This window comes from Trachinotus anak, unplaced genomic scaffold, assembly GCF_046630095.1.
Source record: "Trachinotus anak isolate AG129_WGS33_773 ecotype Australia unplaced genomic scaffold, CSIRO_AGI_Tana_v1 ptg000015l, whole genome shotgun sequence".
Lineage (NCBI taxonomy): Eukaryota > Metazoa > Chordata > Actinopteri > Carangiformes > Carangidae > Trachinotus > Trachinotus anak.
Genome location: NW_027273866.1, coordinates 2,639,314 through 2,656,584, shown reverse-complemented (window position 1 = coordinate 2,656,584; position 17,271 = coordinate 2,639,314). Strand labels below are relative to the sequence as shown.

The 17,271-nt window shown below is 41.9% G+C and overlaps 3 protein-coding genes across 3 annotated transcripts; 1 reads left to right on the top strand and 2 right to left on the bottom strand.

Moving 5' to 3' along the window:
* The first annotated feature begins 386 nt into the window (after positions 1 to 386).
* On the top strand, positions 387 to 7,299 carry dlst (dihydrolipoamide S-succinyltransferase). The gene is made up of 15 exons (XM_071498166.1): positions 387 to 542; positions 1,496 to 1,529; positions 1,639 to 1,678; positions 2,066 to 2,127; positions 2,230 to 2,304; positions 2,416 to 2,471; positions 2,741 to 2,849; positions 2,951 to 3,124; positions 3,308 to 3,393; positions 3,535 to 3,632; positions 5,015 to 5,145; positions 5,542 to 5,615; positions 5,720 to 5,803; positions 5,960 to 6,127; positions 6,584 to 7,299. The coding sequence occupies exons 1-15, from the start codon at positions 480 to 482 to the stop codon at positions 6,716 to 6,718; spliced, it is 1,389 nt and encodes a 462-aa protein (XP_071354267.1). The 5' UTR covers positions 387 to 479; the 3' UTR covers positions 6,719 to 7,299.
* Positions 7,300 to 7,602: 303 nt separating this feature from the next.
* rps6kl1 (ribosomal protein S6 kinase-like 1) lies at positions 7,603 to 13,622 on the bottom strand. The gene is made up of 12 exons (XM_071498165.1): positions 13,526 to 13,622; positions 12,627 to 12,743; positions 12,258 to 12,431; positions 11,786 to 11,910; positions 11,379 to 11,471; positions 11,154 to 11,201; positions 10,509 to 10,641; positions 8,931 to 10,355; positions 8,758 to 8,847; positions 8,465 to 8,547; positions 8,262 to 8,357; positions 7,603 to 8,153 (listed from the first exon to the last, which is right to left on the bottom strand). The coding sequence occupies exons 3-12, from the start codon at positions 12,391 to 12,393 to the stop codon at positions 8,043 to 8,045; spliced, it is 2,340 nt and encodes a 779-aa protein (XP_071354266.1). The 5' UTR covers positions 12,394 to 12,431; positions 12,627 to 12,743; positions 13,526 to 13,622; the 3' UTR covers positions 7,603 to 8,042.
* Positions 13,623 to 14,212: 590 nt separating this feature from the next.
* LOC139633022 (olfactomedin-4-like) lies at positions 14,213 to 16,583 on the bottom strand. The gene is made up of 5 exons (XM_071498373.1): positions 16,493 to 16,583; positions 16,246 to 16,410; positions 15,465 to 15,677; positions 15,238 to 15,379; positions 14,213 to 15,145 (listed from the first exon to the last, which is right to left on the bottom strand). Exons 1-5 carry the CDS (start codon positions 16,580 to 16,582, stop codon positions 14,352 to 14,354), a joined length of 1,404 nt encoding a protein of 467 aa, XP_071354474.1. The 5' UTR covers position 16,583; the 3' UTR covers positions 14,213 to 14,351.
* Between the last annotated feature and the right edge of the window lie 688 nt (positions 16,584 to 17,271).

Below are 17,271 nucleotides of genomic sequence, written 5' to 3'. Positions count from 1 at the left end.
TCGAAGTTGATTTCTCAGTTGAAAAAGTTGTCCCACTTTCACAAGCCTATTCTATTGTATTCTACTCTAGGTTTTTATATAGTTATATGCTGGGATCATTTTACCTCTATTCTATTTATTTCTATTCTATGTTTTATATAGTCCTATTCAGGCATCATTTTGCCTCTATTCTATTCTCTTCTATTCTACTCTATTATATTCTATTATGTGTGTTCATGTTGTTACTCGTAAGCCATCTGTGAATGTGGCTGAATATGTATTTGTGGATTCTCAGTGGCCAGTGCTCACAGCTGTGCGGAGGATAGACCGGGGTGAGAGGGGACCAAACCACTGTGCCGCCCCCCCCACCCCACCCCACCCCCCTTCTACTCAGACCACTTGGTTTGTCCCACAGTACTTCCTCGGTACTTGCGTGCGTCTGGCTTGTCGCTGTGACCGCAGTTTCCCTTCCGCTGACAGGCTGCTGTCACACAGCCACCATGTTATCCCATTCCCGGTGTCTCACCAGGAATTTCGGCCGTTCCCTCTCTGCCATCCGCCAGGTAGGCAACAAGCAGATCAAACGCTGTCCGAGTCCTCGCTGTCTGTGTCCGCGGACGGTCCGGGTCGATCTCTGTCAGAGCTAGCATTAGCGTTAGCCCGCTCGCTGCTGTAGGCCGCGGACAGGCCGTAACATTGTAAGCCAAGGACAGTATGACACTTCCCTTCACAAGTCTCTGCTGCAGTCTGTATTAAAGTTCAAAGCAGTGCTGTCTGTGTTGGGTTGGTCTCAAGTTTTGACATGAATGTTGAAGATGTTTGACATAAGCAGAAAGATCCCCCGTCCATGTTCATTAAGGTTAACGCAAACTTAACCATTAATATTTAGTTAGCTAGCATGAACATACGAGCTAAACTGAGCTAAATGTATGGGTAGGTTAGCTAGCTGCTCTTAGCTGTCATGCTGAGGTCATATTGAGGTTTGTGAGAGAAACCGACACCCAGTCTGGCTAACTTAGTGGAAGAACTAAGTTTGTTTACTTTCATTCAGATTGTGACCTTCCGTAGCTACTTAAAAAAGTTAAAGGCAGCTAAGTCAGATGTTAGTAAAGTTAAAGAGAGTGAAAGTGTCAGTGAAATTAGAAGCTTTAATGCAGCTAAATTACCTGCACGAATATACATGTTGTGCATTTGCTGGGTTATCACATGCAAAACCACACGAGCTACCTGTTTGCTAGGTCATTTTAATGATTATATCAAAGGTCGGTAAATAGAAAATAGAAGTGACCTTTGACCGACAGCACTGACTGCTGTCCGTGTTTCTGACTGTCCCTTACATACAATCTCAGCTGTCAGTTGTTGTCTCTGTTAGGCTTGTCATTTAACCTGATGTCCCTGTTATCCAACTTATGAATGTGCTTTTCTCCAGCTATCATATGACTGTGGCACAGATTCACATGTAAAAAGATGGTATATATGTATATACTATGTAATACCTGACTGTATCTCTTTACAGGGGAATAATGTGTTAGCTCGTCGGGCCACGGCAGGTATGTGTGCTTACTGGTCATCCATTAAATCTTAAATCCCAATCGTTGCTTTTGGATAATCCTGCCACAAGAATTTATTTACAGGCTTCTCGTGTCCTTCCTCCAACAGCTCTATCAGCTAGCCATTCTATCACTTTCAACAACAATGTGTAAGTACACACTTATTATGATTGTGATTATGATGATGATGATTATTATTATTATCATTATTTATAAACAGGAAACTTTACTGTCAAGATTCAAGGACACCATTGACACTTAAGAAGTGATGAATTAGTTTATTTTTTTGTTTGTTTGTTTGTTTTTTTAATAGCCCCTCACTTGTTGATGTCGTAACCTTGCTATTCATACATACTATCATAAACATGTTCTCGGATTATTAGTATCTCCATCTGTCAGCCAGCAAATTGTCTCCAGTTTAAATGATTCAACAGAAAGTGTGTGTCGTTCCTCACATACAAGTTGATGTGATAACCTTTCTCGATTTCTGATTTTTTTTATTTTTTTTTTTATTTTAATTTTTCTGTTATCTTCAGAAAATCTGATCCCCGTTCCAGCATCTTCCAAATCCAGTACTTCAGGACGTCTGTAGCCTACAGTATGTTTTATGCTGCATGTCTTCTTATTTGTACACTCATCTGTATATGAGAGCTGATGTGTGGAGGAATAAATTTGCTTTCAACTTGTCTTTGTTCTCCAGGAGATGAAGTTGTCACAGTCAAGACTCCTGCATTTGCAGAGTCTGTCACAGAAGGGGATGTAAGGTGGGAGAAAGGTAACTCTAATAAAGTTGCTTCTGATACAGACACTGGTCTCAACACAACCAACTTCAACAGAAGGTAGTCTAATTGTACTGAGATACTAAATTAATCTTTTTACTTTACAGCTGTTGGAGACAGTGTCTCGGAGGATGAGGTGGTGTGTGAAATTGAGACAGATAAGGTACGACTAAATAAACGTTATAAAGATCCTATATTTGTGAATGTGGATATTTGTTGGGTTTTGCCTACTAAAGTGAAAGCATTGCAATAAATTGCATATAAAACACTAATGAAAGCACTGAAGTTGTGAATTTAGTTTTCTTTACACTTAAAGAAATGCATACATTTATTAGTTTGGCTCCACCCAAATCACAAATGTATATGGTAAATATCCTGGAACTTTTTACCTTTCTGTTTTAAACTTGTGATAATTCTTTTCCCTGCCATTAGACATCAGTGCAGGTTCCCTCCCCTGCTGCTGGAGTGATTGAGGAGCTTTTAGTCCCTGATGGAGGCAAAGTCGAGGGAGGAACTCCGCTCTTCAAGCTTAGAAAAGGAGGTTTGTAATACTGGAGTTTTACTAACAATGTTACAAGGTTAACATGAAATAGTGTAACTGGGATGATGCATTGCTATAACTGTTCACCTCTGTGTCTTTAGCTGGTGCTCCCAAAGCTGCAGAAGCTCCAAAAGCCGAGGCCCCGGCCGCTGCAGCCCCTCCACCACCTTCTGCTGCCCCACCTCCCCCTCCTCCCCCCTCAGCTGTGGGCCCCATTCCCACCATTATGCCCCCTGTGCCACCTGTGCCCGCACATGCTATGGACACCAAACCAGGTTAGTTGTCATCAGACAGACGGTGTGTGTCATGTGAGAACTGTTTTGCTTGACATCTGTGCTCTTGACCTCGAGCTTACATGATTAATCATTGTTTGGCTTTCTGTAGACAGTGGCCTTTACCAGTTCCACTAAACTGATGTCTGGAGATACTAACTGCTTCTTTATTTTTTTTTTGTATAGTTTCAGCCATCAAGCCCACAGCTGCTCCAGCTGCACCAGCAGCCCAGGCTGAGGGAGGAGCTAAAGGAGCGAGGACAGAGAGCAGGGTAAAGTGCAAGAATAACCACAACACCTAAAAAATATTTCTGGGGCCCTGGCGACTTTGTATTTGTTTAGTAGTCTAGTAGAGTAAGAGCTGAGAGTTGTGTAGTGAAACAGATTTTTCTGTCCTGTTTCTATGATTTTAGGTTAAGATGAACCGCATGAGACTAAGAATTGCCCAGAGACTGAAGGAAGCCCAAAACACCTGTGCTATGTTGACTACTTTTAATGAGGTCGACATGAGGTAGGAAATTCTAAATTGGTTGACCTACATTATGAAGCCCTCTGCCTTTTTAGAGTGTTTCAGACCAAATCTGACCAAACATGTTTGTTAGTTTCCATTCTCACACAGTTCCAGCACAGCACGTATACAGTATACACACTGTATGCATATCTGTGTTAAAAGCCAAAACAGCACTTGCACAAATGGTTATAGATTGGAATCTGCCCAATAGGAAAAGCTTTTTGAAACCCTATATCCTCTTAAACACTGGAATGTAAATATTTGGTCGTAATGCCATCTAAAACGAAGATAAGAATTGTTAAAACAGGTTTTATTAATTTACAAGGAAATGTTATTGTCTGCACTTGCCCCCTGTGCTGAAGAGGACACTTTGAGGATTTCTTTTCCCCGCAAATGTGTGGTGTCAGCTTTCGGCTATTCAGGGTTTTCTATGTATCCTAATTGGATTGACATTGACGGTCTGGAGGAAGACTTCCCAGGCTAGGGCTCATCTGGAGCCGAAGGAGCTAGTCAGAGCAGGAGGCCGGAGCATCTGCAGGGGCCCGCAGAGACCTGCGCTCTGAGTGAAAGAGCAGCCTCAACCGATATGGGCTTTTATGACAGCCCAATAAGATTTACAGGCTCTAGAAAGTGAAGATTTTTATCGCTTCTTCTCTCCTTTCTCGGAGAGTCTGTGTCTTGGGAGGGGCTAATTATGTTAGCGGAGAAATCCTAGAGCTTCAACAGGGTTAGAGACAGGAAAACAAACAATTAAAAAGAGAGATACAAGAGAAAAATGAGCAATGGTGAAACAATTAGCAGCCCAATTTCAATAGCTTTAATTCACCATGATCTGCAGAAGCATTCTTTTATAGCCATCAAAAAAAGCATACATGTTTTTGTCAGATTTCATCACATCTATCTTTCATAACATGGTTACAATTTTACAGAATATTGGTACATCTCAGTAATGGGTCTAGTATTACTTATAGTTGTAAAAATGATACCTTATTAGCAAGAGCCATGGATTTGTTGCACATACAGCAAGAAACCAGTAAACAAACATAAAACTGTCAAGTACATTAAAAAGGTTTTCAGTTGCACCTGAAAAAACAGTTCCCATCAGCTTCATGTACTGCACATTAATGACATGCAAAATGTGTGAATCAGATTTACAGCTATGACAGGATTTTTTTTTTAAAGGTTAATGTTAAATTATGACTCAGTAATAAGCATCACTATATTTTCCATATTTTGCATGCATGTGTGTTCAAATCCCCAAATCAAGCCAGCTCTTTTTTTTTTTTGTTTGTTTTTTTATGTCCCATAGGTTTCAACTTTGCCTGTTGCCTTAATACCAAATTGTTTGTTGATCTGTGCATTTTATTTCTGTTTCCCTGCAGCAACATCTCAGAGATGAGGAAGACTTACAAAGATGTCTTCCTGAAAAAGCACAACGTCAAATTGGGCTTCATGTCTGCATTTGTGAAGGCTGCTGCCTACGCGCTGTCTGACCAGCCTGCTGTCAATGCTGGTATGGATTAAAAGACCTCACTTTGTGGTGTCTCTTTGACTGTCACTTTGCATGTTTGGTATCAAGTCACTGCAAGTGTGTGTGGTGAAGAACAAGATTTAAGTTTCAGTATCTTTCACTGCCAAACCTCAAAACCAACACTAACTTATTTACTGCTTTTAGACCACCCTGACCTATATAGAGATACCACAATGAAGCAGGGGTGGTCTGTACTGCTGGCTTTAAAAAATCTAAAATAGTGACTTTGGTTTCACATTCCTTTTAACTTGCGTGTAACAGAAATGGTACGTGAGAAAAGGAAATTAATCATGGTGGGAAATGAATTGATCATTAACAGTTTTAATCTGTATATGTTTTTTCCTGTGCACAGTATTTATGTTGTTTTTCTGTTCTCAGTAATTGATGACACAACCAAAGAGATTGTGTACAGGGACTATGTCGACATCAGCGTGGCTGTGGCCACGCCAAAGGTGAGACAAGTGGATTATATTCTAACACTGAGTGTAAGTGCTTGATAGCCCACTTGTCTGTAACGTGAAGGGCAGAAAATTCAGTCATGTGACTTCTCTCTCAGGGTTTGGTGGTTCCTGTAATCCGAAACGTAGAGGGGATGAATTTTACAGACATTGAGAAAGCCATCAATCTGTTGGGAGAAAAGGTGATGATTTATATTACATATTTAAGATTCTTAGTTTGTCATAGTTGGGTTTTTTTTTTGTTTGTTTGTTTTTTTCTGCTCACTTTTTGCCAGATGTTCTTATGTTGTGATTTCCTTACTATGTGATTAGTATTAACTGTGGATGTGTGTTTGCAGGCCCGTAAGAATGAGCTGGCTGTTGAGGACATGGACGGAGGAACCTTCACCATCAGCAATGGTGGCGTGTTTGGGTCCATGTTTGGCACACCTATTATCAACCCACCACAGTCTGCTATTTTAGGCATGCATGGCATCTTCGACAGGCCTGTTGCGATTGGTGGAAAGGTTTGTTTCCTCAGTGTTAAAAATGCAAATACATAAAGGAGTACAAAAATAAAATGATGTATTTTGCAGGAGAATAATCACATATGGAAAATGAATAGTAAAAATCAATTGAAATGAATTAAATAATAACTTCAGGAGATTGATAAGAAATTAGCTGTTTTTGACAAAACCAATTAGATTACAGCAATATGCTTCACATAGAGAAGAATAAAATTGGAAATCTGTTATTGATATTACTGACCAGTGTATGTTTTGCATTTTTGCTTTAAAATGACTAAAACAATCAATTATCAGAATAGCTGCTGATTAATTCATTGTCAATTCACTAATTCACTAGATAGATCAAATCCAAAATATCTTATCAAAAATCAGTTAATTTGGTTCAATTATACCTTAATTGTCTCTTTCACTGTTTGGAGTATAAGAATTTTTCTCAGTGATTTTTCCTGTGCTTAGGTGGAGATCCGTCCCATGATGTATGTTGCCCTGACGTACGATCATCGTCTGATTGATGGAAGAGAGGCCGTCACTTTCCTCCGCAAGATCAAGTCAGTGGTGGAGGACCCCAGGGTGCTGCTCCTTGACATGTGAACCCTTGTGAACTCCAGGCCCAACCAAACAAACCACCCTACACAAACAGTGGCTGTACTCACCTGATGAACATTACCGTAACTGCAGTTGATGTATTGTTGTATTGGTTAACTAGAAAAAAGGATTTTTGGAGAACAGTTGGGTTGTGCAATGGACATTTGTGAGGCCGGCAGTGATAAAAGGTTTGGTGCTGTTGTGGATAAGTTTCAGGGGGTTTCTGGGGCTTCTGTGGTGCTGGTCTCTAGATCAAAAAGAGGATATTCAATAACTCATGTGCGCCATATGTCATTTTCTACATACAACAAAAAAAAATGTTCACTCTATTGTGAGAGGAATGGCAAATATAGGTAAAACTGCATAGTATCATTTCATTATTTTGGTTGAGAGAAGAACAATGAGCACATTTTGGGCTAGAAACCAAGAAACACTATGTTCTAAAATGTCCAAAGTGAAGAAATCCTCTTGAGAATTTATACCATCTGTTTCACAAATTGAGGAAAAAATCTCTTTATGCTGTGTAAGAAAGACTATTTAAGACGATGAAAGTTTTAAACAATAAAAGCTGCATTACTCAACCATAAGTTTTTCTCTTGGATTTTTTTTGTGTGCTAACATGTTGGCAATTTGGATAGTAAAATTTACAGTAACAACTGCACAAATTGTTTAAAGGGTGGTTCACTTACAATATGCAGAATGTATCCCCACAAAATTTATTTGATTTCTCTTCTTATGCAGGTTTCTTTGATTAGCTTTTTGACAGATGTGTTGATTCAGGTTTATATCTCTTAACCCATCCTCATCTTTGAGTCTCAGTCCATACATATAGGATCATACATAGCATATTCATCAGTAATGGAAGGCTTTAACAGTAAAAATTTCAGGGATTTACATGGAGGAGGTAACAATTTATTGCCTAATATCCTCATTTTTTCAACAATATTTGATGGCAGACAGTCCAAAAACATTGTAATAATTAGAATTGGGGCTGAGTGGTGTCAATTTTCATGCATCTGTATAAAGTGCTATAAAATGTACTATCAAAATTGCATCAGGGGTATCTTAAATTCACACAGAAGGACTCTAGAGTGTCATAGGTTCAAATAAATCCATTTGTTTCACGTTTTGTAAGGGACATCGTTTACCAGTTTTGTTCATGTGTCAGTTTTTATTATGTCATTTTTATTTGGGAAGCACAAAATGCAGAGGAAAGCAGCATCTGGTGCTGCATCCAATTCGGCCTCATGAGGATGCTTGGATTCAAGAGAGCATTCATTTTCTCGTCCAGAGGAGCAGAGAGGGATCACAGGTGCAGCAACCACACCTGCTAGCAGCTCAGAGCTTTCCAGGAGATGCCGCTGAAGAAGGGATGGCACTTGATGTCACTCACACCTCCACCTCCAGAGCCCAAGCGATAGCCGGCATCGAACTGAAGCAACTGCGGAGCAGCATAGTGGAGAGTGGAGATACTGTAAGATAACATTAAATCACTCAGTGTGTGTGTGTTTGTGTTTGCCTTGTGGGTGTTCAAGGCCCTAAATCTAACCTCCGTGAGCAGAGATGCAGCTGCAGCGCTCAGGTGGTCAGGGATGAGCAGCTGAGTGTGAGAGTGGATTCCTGCTGGGTGGAGCTGCCACAGTGGCTGGAGGCACAGTGAACAGAGTGTGTGAGAAGCCATAATCCAACATTACAGTTTGCAGGAATAGTTCCTCTGCAAGGCTGAGCATGGTTGTAGCACTTTTTGCTTACCATTCCTGTTAGAAGTTCAAACAACAAGGCCCCAAGACTCCACCAATCACAAGCCTCTGTGACCCTGGACACTCCACCAATTTCTGTTAACAAGCAAAAAGCTGAGTTTAGTTACATTCATGCAAAATTCTCGAAAATATACTTGTTGCATTATGTTTTTGTGTTGCCATGCAATGTGCAGCACTTGACCTTTTCCTCTGAAAAAAAGTGGGCAAACTGCATCTTGCCACTAGGTGGCAGGTTACACCAGGGAACAACCACTGATGTGACCTTACAGTGATGCATAATTTTACCTGGAGCACAGTACATCTGTTCCATGGCTTTGGAGCTAATCTCTGACTGAACCTCACTCCACTGGCCGAAAAATGTCAAACACACCTTTCCTGCGAAAATATAGCGTTTGATCAAAATCAAAAGTATTGCACTTTTCCTCATGCTGCCTGTTATAGTTATTTGATGGACTCACCGTTGCTGGTGAGCAGGACATTTCTAGGGTTCAGATCCCGACACAGGACGCCTTGCTGATGCAGACTCTCCAGGGCCAGCAGAATCTGTGCCCCCCAGACGCACACCTCTGCCTCAGGAAGCCCCCAGCAGGTCTGCATGGCCTTATCCGTAGGCCTGGAGGACTTGACGGGGAACCGAGGCAGGTGGCACCAGCCATCCACCTCAATGATCTGGTCTTCTCCCTGCCCTTCTGATTCTTCTGATTTTAAGAAAACATCCGTATCCTCTCCCCTCCTGTGGGGTGGAGCTCCAGGAGGGACAGAGGAGAACCAGCCCACAAATGAACCTCCTTTTGCAGGTGCCACCTTCTCTCTAGGACTCAGCAGTTCATAGGCTTCCTCTGCTCCCTCTCTTGCCTCGCTAGAACATGTTTCTGCTTTGTATTTCACCCCTGAGAGGGACAGGGGGACCCCTGACAAAGAAGACCAGGAGCTTTCTGAGGTTATTTTTGTGTCTGTGTGGTCAGAAAATACTGATCTGTCTGTGCTCCTGATGACTACCATACCATTCCGTTCCTCAATGGCGGAACTGCTGCTGTCTTGCTTTGAGTCTGTAACTGTGTCTGCAGAGTTACCACTTAAAACGGATCCTTGGTTAGAGCCATTGGTATCCCATGATGCCCTGCCACGTATCTGGGTTTGGCAATGGAGAGGAAGATGCAAAATGGCAGGGGAAGAACTCAAACCATTATTTTCACTGTTTGGCAGTCCTGCCTTCAGAAATGAGGTCGGATTTGTATGAGGTGCAGTTTGTCCAAGCGTGCTATGTAAATCACTTTCAGTCACTGCATAGGGGTTCATTTTCTCACAGTTGTGTGCTGGATCTGCAGCTTTCCAAGCAACTTCAAACTCTGAGCTGCACTCTATCAGTCCCATTCCAACTTTCTTTTTCTGGAGTTCTGACATGACGTCAAGAGCTTGACTGACACGAGCGCAAGACAGAGGGAGAGCAGGATTTTCCTGAGTTTCACTGGAGTGCAAACACAAACTGGGAGCTGGTGGATGGATGCGGGTGTTGACCTGTTTCCTCGGCGGGCCAGAATGCAGACTTAGTTGATCAAGCTTGGTATAAAATGATGCTGCGGAGCGTGTGTTCTGCAGACAACCTGTCTCCTCGATGTAGGAGTGAGTCCCGCAGCTCTCCAGACGCTGCTGAGTCTCATCCCATGAAGTGGGGAAGTCTGTATCCGGGCTCTCATCGGCTCTCAATTTCTCAGGAATAACCCCTGTACCTCCTCTGTTGATGTGCTGGTAGTCTGTGCTGATTGTGGGAGAGGTGTAGCTGGTCTTCAGCTTGATGCTGTGCTGGCCAGAGCTGAAGCATTCTGGGTGTTCCTTGGCCTTCTCATTCCTCAGCTTGTGCAGCTTGGAGAAGAGCCTCCCACCTAGGATGAGAGAAATGGTAAAAAAAAGACCAGGAATAGCACAAGTAATGTGTTGCTTTATTGTGAATGCTAAAATGTAGCAATACACCCTGGCTGAATGTTCATTATGAAAAAAAGGACTTAGTATTGGTTCAGCAGCTGTTAACAGCTCACCTTTGACATGCTCAAGATGCAGGTACACAGCATCCTCGCTGACATAATATCTTAGCAACTTAACCATGTATGGCACCCCCTGAGGAATGATGGTTGGCTGGTCCCTGCTCTCCCAGCTTGACTTGGCCAGACTCTGCAAGAACACATCCATGTAATGATTATTTTTTTTCAGAAAGAGAAACATCTACTTTTTTTAGAAAGGGAAAAATATGTGCATCAATATAGGAAAGAAGTGTATCACTACAGACATGGCTGACCAAAAAAAAAACAAAAAACAAAGATTCAATGCTGCTTGGATTGCCCCCTTAAGAGATTAATGTCTTTCTGTTACCATGTCTCTCTGGTGACTGAAATCTGAGGTGCAGTTGCACTGGCTAAAAGGTTGAGAGCTCTCAGGCAGATCAATGCTGGATGATACTCAGGGAGACAGGATGGAGAGAGCTCCCATCGACTGGCCTGCCACAGAACTCAAAAAGATTGGACTGCTGCCAGATGACACAACCCCCAAAACATCTCCACTACGAGTGGATAGATGTCAATGTCAAGTCAATGGACTTGTGTTTAATTTAAATGTGCAATCATTTTGTAGTCTGGACTTCTTATGTTCTCCTGTGCGGTGCCCATGGAAGAAGACTGAATACTCACCTTTACAACAAATGTCTCCTTATTGACCATACTCTGGACAATTAGGACCTTTGGGATGAAAAAAAAAAAAAATAATTCATAGCAAAGCAGATGCTCATGCTTTTGTGGTTAATGGTGATCATGTACATTTTCATAGTTTCAACAAGGACTTTCAGTGCACGAAGCCATCACTGATACTGAAACATCCAGGTAGTAGGTGTTAGAGTACAAAAAAGTGTGTCTTACCTTATCAGTCACTCCGACCACCTTACACATCTCCAGATCCTCTACGGGTGAACTCAAGTGTCTGATTGGACGGAATCTCAGACTGCTGTAACCCTGGTGATGAAAGCCACAGAGGATATTAGCTTCAGGACAACAAAGCACATTACAACCCAGAATTGCAATTCTGTAGATGAATAAGGCTCTAGACAGGTGCTACTCATTTCATCTAGAGTAAGAACCAACACAGGAGGTGCTTCTTCTTTGTGCTCTTCAAAAGAGTGCAAGCTAGGAATGCTGACACTTTGATGCAACTTATCCACTATTATGCGGAGAACACTGTGAAATTATTCTCACCACACAGAGTGACACTTTGAAGCACTCGATAAAATCATCTCCATGTAAATGATCGCTCAGGACGATTGTCTTACCCCTAAGTGAGAGCTTCCCTTCCCTAGGTTATCCTGCAGATGTGTGATGAAGATTTCTTCAGCTCTCTTCAGATACTGGGTCGTCTTCCTCTTCACAGCCTCCCGGCGATCTTTGTTAGGGTCCACTGGAAGACAGTTACACTATGAGACACCGGTGAAAAAAGACTAATACTGTAGCTGTGTGAACAGAATAGATCTAACAGCCAAGGCCCTGTCCTGACTAAACCATTTGGCCTTTGATCTAGGACAAGAAACAGTAACACACAGCTAGTTGACTATTGGCACTCTTGGAAAAAATGACTGGCCAGCAAGGAAATCTGTGTTTAACCTTTGGTTTGTGACTTCCTGTTTTTATTCTAGTCCACATGTTCCCATCACATGTCTTGTGCAAACACACCTCTTCAAATTCCCCTTTCACTGTCACACATAGTCATAAAAACTTGTGAAAAAAAAACAAATGCTGTCTACTTACACTGAACCCCATTCAGCAGTAAGTCCACCCCATTCTTATAGTAACTGAAAGCTGCCTCATAGTCCTCATTGACCTCGCTGTCCAGTGCCATGCGGATCTGCTTGGCCGCCTCCACCAGGTAATCTCTCTTTGCCATTGCTGCCTTGTTTCGGACCCGTCAGGCTCCAGCTGGGCCTGAGACAGCACGGAAAGGTATCGTTGATTTAGCTGAGCCAAATTCTGACATGGCAGACAGTTGAGTTATATACACACTGTTTCATTAAATAAGAAAAAGAAACTGAATCTTAGGTTCCTCTGGGTGAATCATACAGCTGCTGTTCGGCTTTTAAAGATTATTTAAAGACTGTAAATTTTCAGCTTATGACTCACCTTTGCTCCCTGGTCTTATCAACAACAGGATACATCTCTGTCTCTTGTTACTGGGCTCAGTGTACATGTGCCCCCAGTGACTCCATGGCTTAGGTCTTTGCAGCACAGCATGATCATCTGAGCCAGCGGAAACAAAGAGTTAACCTCCAGACTAGCACAGGAAGTGAATGCAAGTATGTGCCTACTATTTCTGATGAATGGAAAAAAGCAGAAACGCAAACGTCCAAGATGACAGAGAGATGACTCAGAACACTGAGGCACATTGTCGCATGTCTGAGGATAATTACCTAGTCATTTATCCCCACAGGATGATTAAAGCATAAAGAACACACCAGGTAAGGTGTTGACAAACTGCTTTCACTATATTAGTCCAGTAATAAACAAATGAAGCAAAAACCATGTGTTTGTGAATGCCAGACCGTAGACACACTGATGTGGTCTTAGACATCCACCCACACACTTAGACAAATCACATGAAATGGATTATTCCCAAGGGGAAAATAAATTCTCTGCAGACAAGAATCTTTAAAATCGTGACTATTATGCAATAATTCTTTGTCACATGAAACTAAATGTATGAACAGTCACACAATGAAGGCTAATGCTGTCACAAAATCTCCCACTATAGTAAAACATAATGTTCCTTTTCCCTTGATTTAGCAGCAGAATGAAACACAAACATCACACACATACACACCCCATTCTGGTTACAGTCATGGAGGCGACATCATCTAAAGAGTGTTATGAAACGCACAAAGCCATCTTCAGTCTCCTCCATAATCATCCATCATCCTCTCAACATGCACTTTCATAGCCACTGAATAACCAATCCACCGTACAAAATAAATGCACAAATAGAACAGAAAACAAATGTACATGCACAGATACACACACTGCACCTGATGTGAGGCCAGCATGCCCTGCACCCTCCGCCCCAGCAGCAGCATCAGCAGCAGAGGCTCATGTCTTCAGCAGCCTCAGCACAGCTCATCCCAGGAGCAGGAGAGGAGGAGGAGAGAGCTCAGGCGAGGCTGCCGATTGGCTGAGCATGATGTCACTTCAGGGTACCATTTCACACAAGGCGCTCACTTCCCCCCTCTCAGCCTGACAGATGCTGGTCAGTTTAAAGAGACAGTGCTGTTTTTGTGTGCACTGACTGAAGGCCATTTTCACCCCCTGTCTTTTTCTTCTAAAATGGACTGTGCTCAGCTTTCATTGTTGACTGTTGACAAATCCCACAAAGAAAAAAACTGACCAGTTTGTAAAATTATTATGCATTATTTGATTTCTTTGATGTCTCCCATCCACTATGAATGGCCCAGAAGCCATAATCTGCTTGGTCTTGGTGCTCAGTACCAGATGGAGTCAGGCTCCAACCACAGCACAAAGGAGAGTAGTCCCCACCCCAAGGGATGGCCGGGTTACAAAAGGGGGGGGGGGCTCCAGCATGGAAGGGGAGAGTAGGAGAGGGGGGGGGTGGTTGGGGGGCAAGATGTATCAGATGCTGCAATCTCACCCAAAGGGAGAGTTTTGCTTCACACTTTCATTCTCAACATATTTGAAATTAAAGAAAACAGGACACTCAATTAAATGCTCAGTTTAGATTTTAATCCAGAAACAAAAGTGTAGTTTCTATGCATCGCACAGATAGATCAGGAATGTTAAACAGAGTCAGCAAAGATCATTTGCATCAATCACAATACAGCAGATCAAGAACAAGACGATTCACTCTCTGTTAAACCTCACATTATAGGAAACATAATATCCATCGTTGTACATGTAAAGCCTCTGATCAGTGGGGTTGTAGTGCAGGTTAACAAACCTCTCCTGGAACTTCTGAAGGGGAATACTCATGTATTTCTCCTCCCCAGTCTTAGTGTCATAAGAGTAGTAGATTTCCTCTGTCTTCAGATCTCCTGCCCTGGTCGCGTACATAACTCCACACACCATAAAAGCATTCCCTACCAGGGGTTTGAACGCACTAGTGGTCCACTCATCCTCAATACCAAATGACTTCTCATCTATCTTAGCAATCACAATTTTACCCTTGGCCTCTTCCGTGGCATACATTACCCACAATCCTTTCTCATCAGCTGAAAAGTCTAGGTACTGGTTTGGTGAATAGGTGTAGGTGAATCTTTCACTAGCCTTTGTGACATGTCTGTGACTATAAACGGAAGAGGTCAGATTTAATTTAGACATCCTGAATGGATTAGCAGCCTGGTAATATATGGTGTTACCATGAACAATATAATTATTACCGGTGCCTTCATAGCCTTGTGGCAGACCATGGTGTGTGAAGGAGGACCTCTGAATGAGTTTGTCATAATTAGAGTACAGGTAGAATTCATACACAGAGGGCCTGCTGTATGCTCCATACCAGTGCATTGACTCATAGCCTCGGACAGGTTTGGAGTCTTTTCCCCAGCCGCCGTATAGGTAACCTGGGTTCAGATGAGCATTGATTTGGATGACTGTTGGCTTGCTGATGCTCATGATTCCTGTGTGATTGCAGTTACCTGGAAAGAAAATAAAATAAAAAGTGTCATTACCTGTACGTCACATGCAACCTGCTGGCCAGATGCTGCAGATGACTGGTTAATGGTCTTACCAATATCCGGCCTGATGAACTCCTGCTCCTTCAGGCACTCCTCCAGTTTCCTCTGCAGCTTAGCGAACTCAATGCGGATCACCTCCAGGTTATTTTTATCAAGCGTCTCCAGTTGGTTTACAGTGAGGGTCATGTTGTGAATCTGGCACAAATTGGCACCACAATAATTAGCACATAACCAATAAAATATAAGAATAGTGAAGTTTAGTCTTAATATGCCTTTTTACCTCAGAATACAGACTATCCAGTATGGGTGAGGAGGAGTTGAGGGAGTCTTTGAGCTGAGACACCAAAGCCTCAAACTCTCTGAGCTCAATCCTGAGCAGCTCAAAGTCCAGTTTGATGTAACTGTCAGGACTGCTCTCCAGCATGGCCACTCTAACGGTCAGGTCACTCAGTTCTGCGAGGTAGATATCCAGTCTACCCCCATAGTGGACAAGCTGAAAGATATGAAAGGAATTTGACTTTAGTTGACATAGTAACTGTCATGATGTGCAGGCAGTTACATTTAAACATACAAATACAAACAACAATCATTTGGACAAGCATTATACATACAGGTTGGCACTGTGCTGTATACTAAAGCCTCAAACAAGAGATCATGGCAATGCAAATAAAGCTGGAATAAATGAGGAGTGTTTGTTACTTTGTACACAAATGTGTCACATCATGAGCATCTGTGATGATAGAGCGTAGACATTATACAGTATTTATGCGGTGTTTAGACTTAAATGTCTCCACGTGAATGGTCACTGGAAGTCTGTAACAATTCTAAATCTGGTATTGATTCACTTTTATAGTTCAATGTTCTGTGTTAGTTTGAAGTATTATTAAATTATGCATGTAAAAGAAATCATAAATGCCAATATCACTCTCTGATATTACAAACTGTTTAAATTGTTGCATTATTAAAATATTAAAGTTGTTTTGGTTTTCTATATCTATTCCAAAATTAAAAAGAGAAAAGAGAAAAAGAAAATTATCGCTGATGCTCTGTTTCATAGTGACCTTGTTCATCTGAATTTCCACCTCCAGCCTCAGATCTGTGGTAACTTGCTGCATGTGTTGCACTCGGTCGGCAGGGAAGGTGCTGTCAGGCAGGAACACACTGCACACACACTCCAGTCCTCCACCAGATGTGGTTACATTTCCTGATTCCCAGTCTTCCACTGGCTGCAAGAAAACACAGTTATTTTACTCAGATATTGCATATAATACAATTTACTGAAGGACAATGAAAATATTTAGAACTTACAAGCCATGCCAGTGCAGGGCTCAGCATGGGAAAGAGTAGCAGAAGATTCAGAGGCATTGTGTCTCTGCTGGTGGTTTGTTTGATCGCCATCTGACCTGATGTCTACTGTTTACAGTGGGTTTTAAACTTCCTCAGCCTAGCTAAAACATGTGACATGATTCCACGGTTGTGACGATTTTATTAGCCTCCTTGAGATCAGTGCAGATGTGTATATCATCACAGTGTACTGGGATAGACACAGTATTATTTCTCATTGCGTTATTACCTTCTACAAGTTTTAGTTTATTTGGACATTTACATAGCTGCAGTGTGAAAATAGCAACTGTTCCCTTTACAGATGAACCTGAACCTAAAAAAAAATATGGTAAATTTTCATTTTATCTAATTAAGAAAATATGTGTGCAAAGAGAAAATTGTGCATTCAGTGTTAAAAACAGTGAAGTACCTCCAAATCAGTTAATATCACAAGGCGAACCAATTTGACGCATGTAAGACAGTATTTTTACATGAAATGTTTATTGATGCGATGATTTATTTATCTAAGGCTACAGCATGTGCCACAAACATAGGAGTAAGGTCTGGCTCACTTTACCGATGCTGAGAGCCAAACTGTGGCCTGAGAAGACACGAAGCTTACAAACTACTGACAATTTCTCAAATTAATTTACTTCAACTCAGGACCAAAAGAGGGAAATATCTGTAACGTTTGCTAGACTGGTGATATTTGATTTCTCTCTCCAGTCAGTTTGTGTTTTGATTAGCTGGGGCTAAAGGCTAAT

Bases quoted from the DNA above. Each gene is read 5' to 3' on its own strand.
- dlst (XM_071498166.1), top strand. From the start codon at position 480: ATGTTATCCCATTCCCGGTGTCTCACCAGGAATTTCGGCCGTTCCCTC. The intron at 1,530-1,638 runs GTATGTGTGCTT...TTCCTCCAACAG, and splicing joins AGCTCGTCGGGCCACGGCAG to CTCTATCAGCTAGCCATTCT. The intron at 2,472-2,740 runs GTACGACTAAAT...CCCTGCCATTAG, and splicing joins GTGAAATTGAGACAGATAAG to ACATCAGTGCAGGTTCCCTC.
- rps6kl1 (XM_071498165.1), bottom strand. From the start codon at position 12,393: ATGGCAAAGAGAGATTACCTGGTGGAGGCGGCCAAGCAGATCCGCATG. The intron at 11,202-11,378 runs GTAAGACACACT...TTCATCCCAAAG, and splicing joins TGGTCGGAGTGACTGATAAG to GTCCTAATTGTCCAGAGTAT. The intron at 10,642-11,153 runs GTGAGTATTCAG...GTGTTCTTGCAG, and splicing joins AGGAGACATTTGTTGTAAAG to AGTCTGGCCAAGTCAAGCTG.
- LOC139633022 (XM_071498373.1), bottom strand. From the start codon at position 16,582: ATGGCGATCAAACAAACCACCAGCAGAGACACAATGCCTCTGAATCTT. The intron at 16,411-16,492 runs GTAAGTTCTAAA...GTTTTCTTGCAG, and splicing joins GCCCTGCACTGGCATGGCTT to CCAGTGGAAGACTGGGAATC. The intron at 15,380-15,464 runs GTAAAAAGGCAT...AATTTGTGCCAG, and splicing joins TGGATAGTCTGTATTCTGAG to ATTCACAACATGACCCTCAC.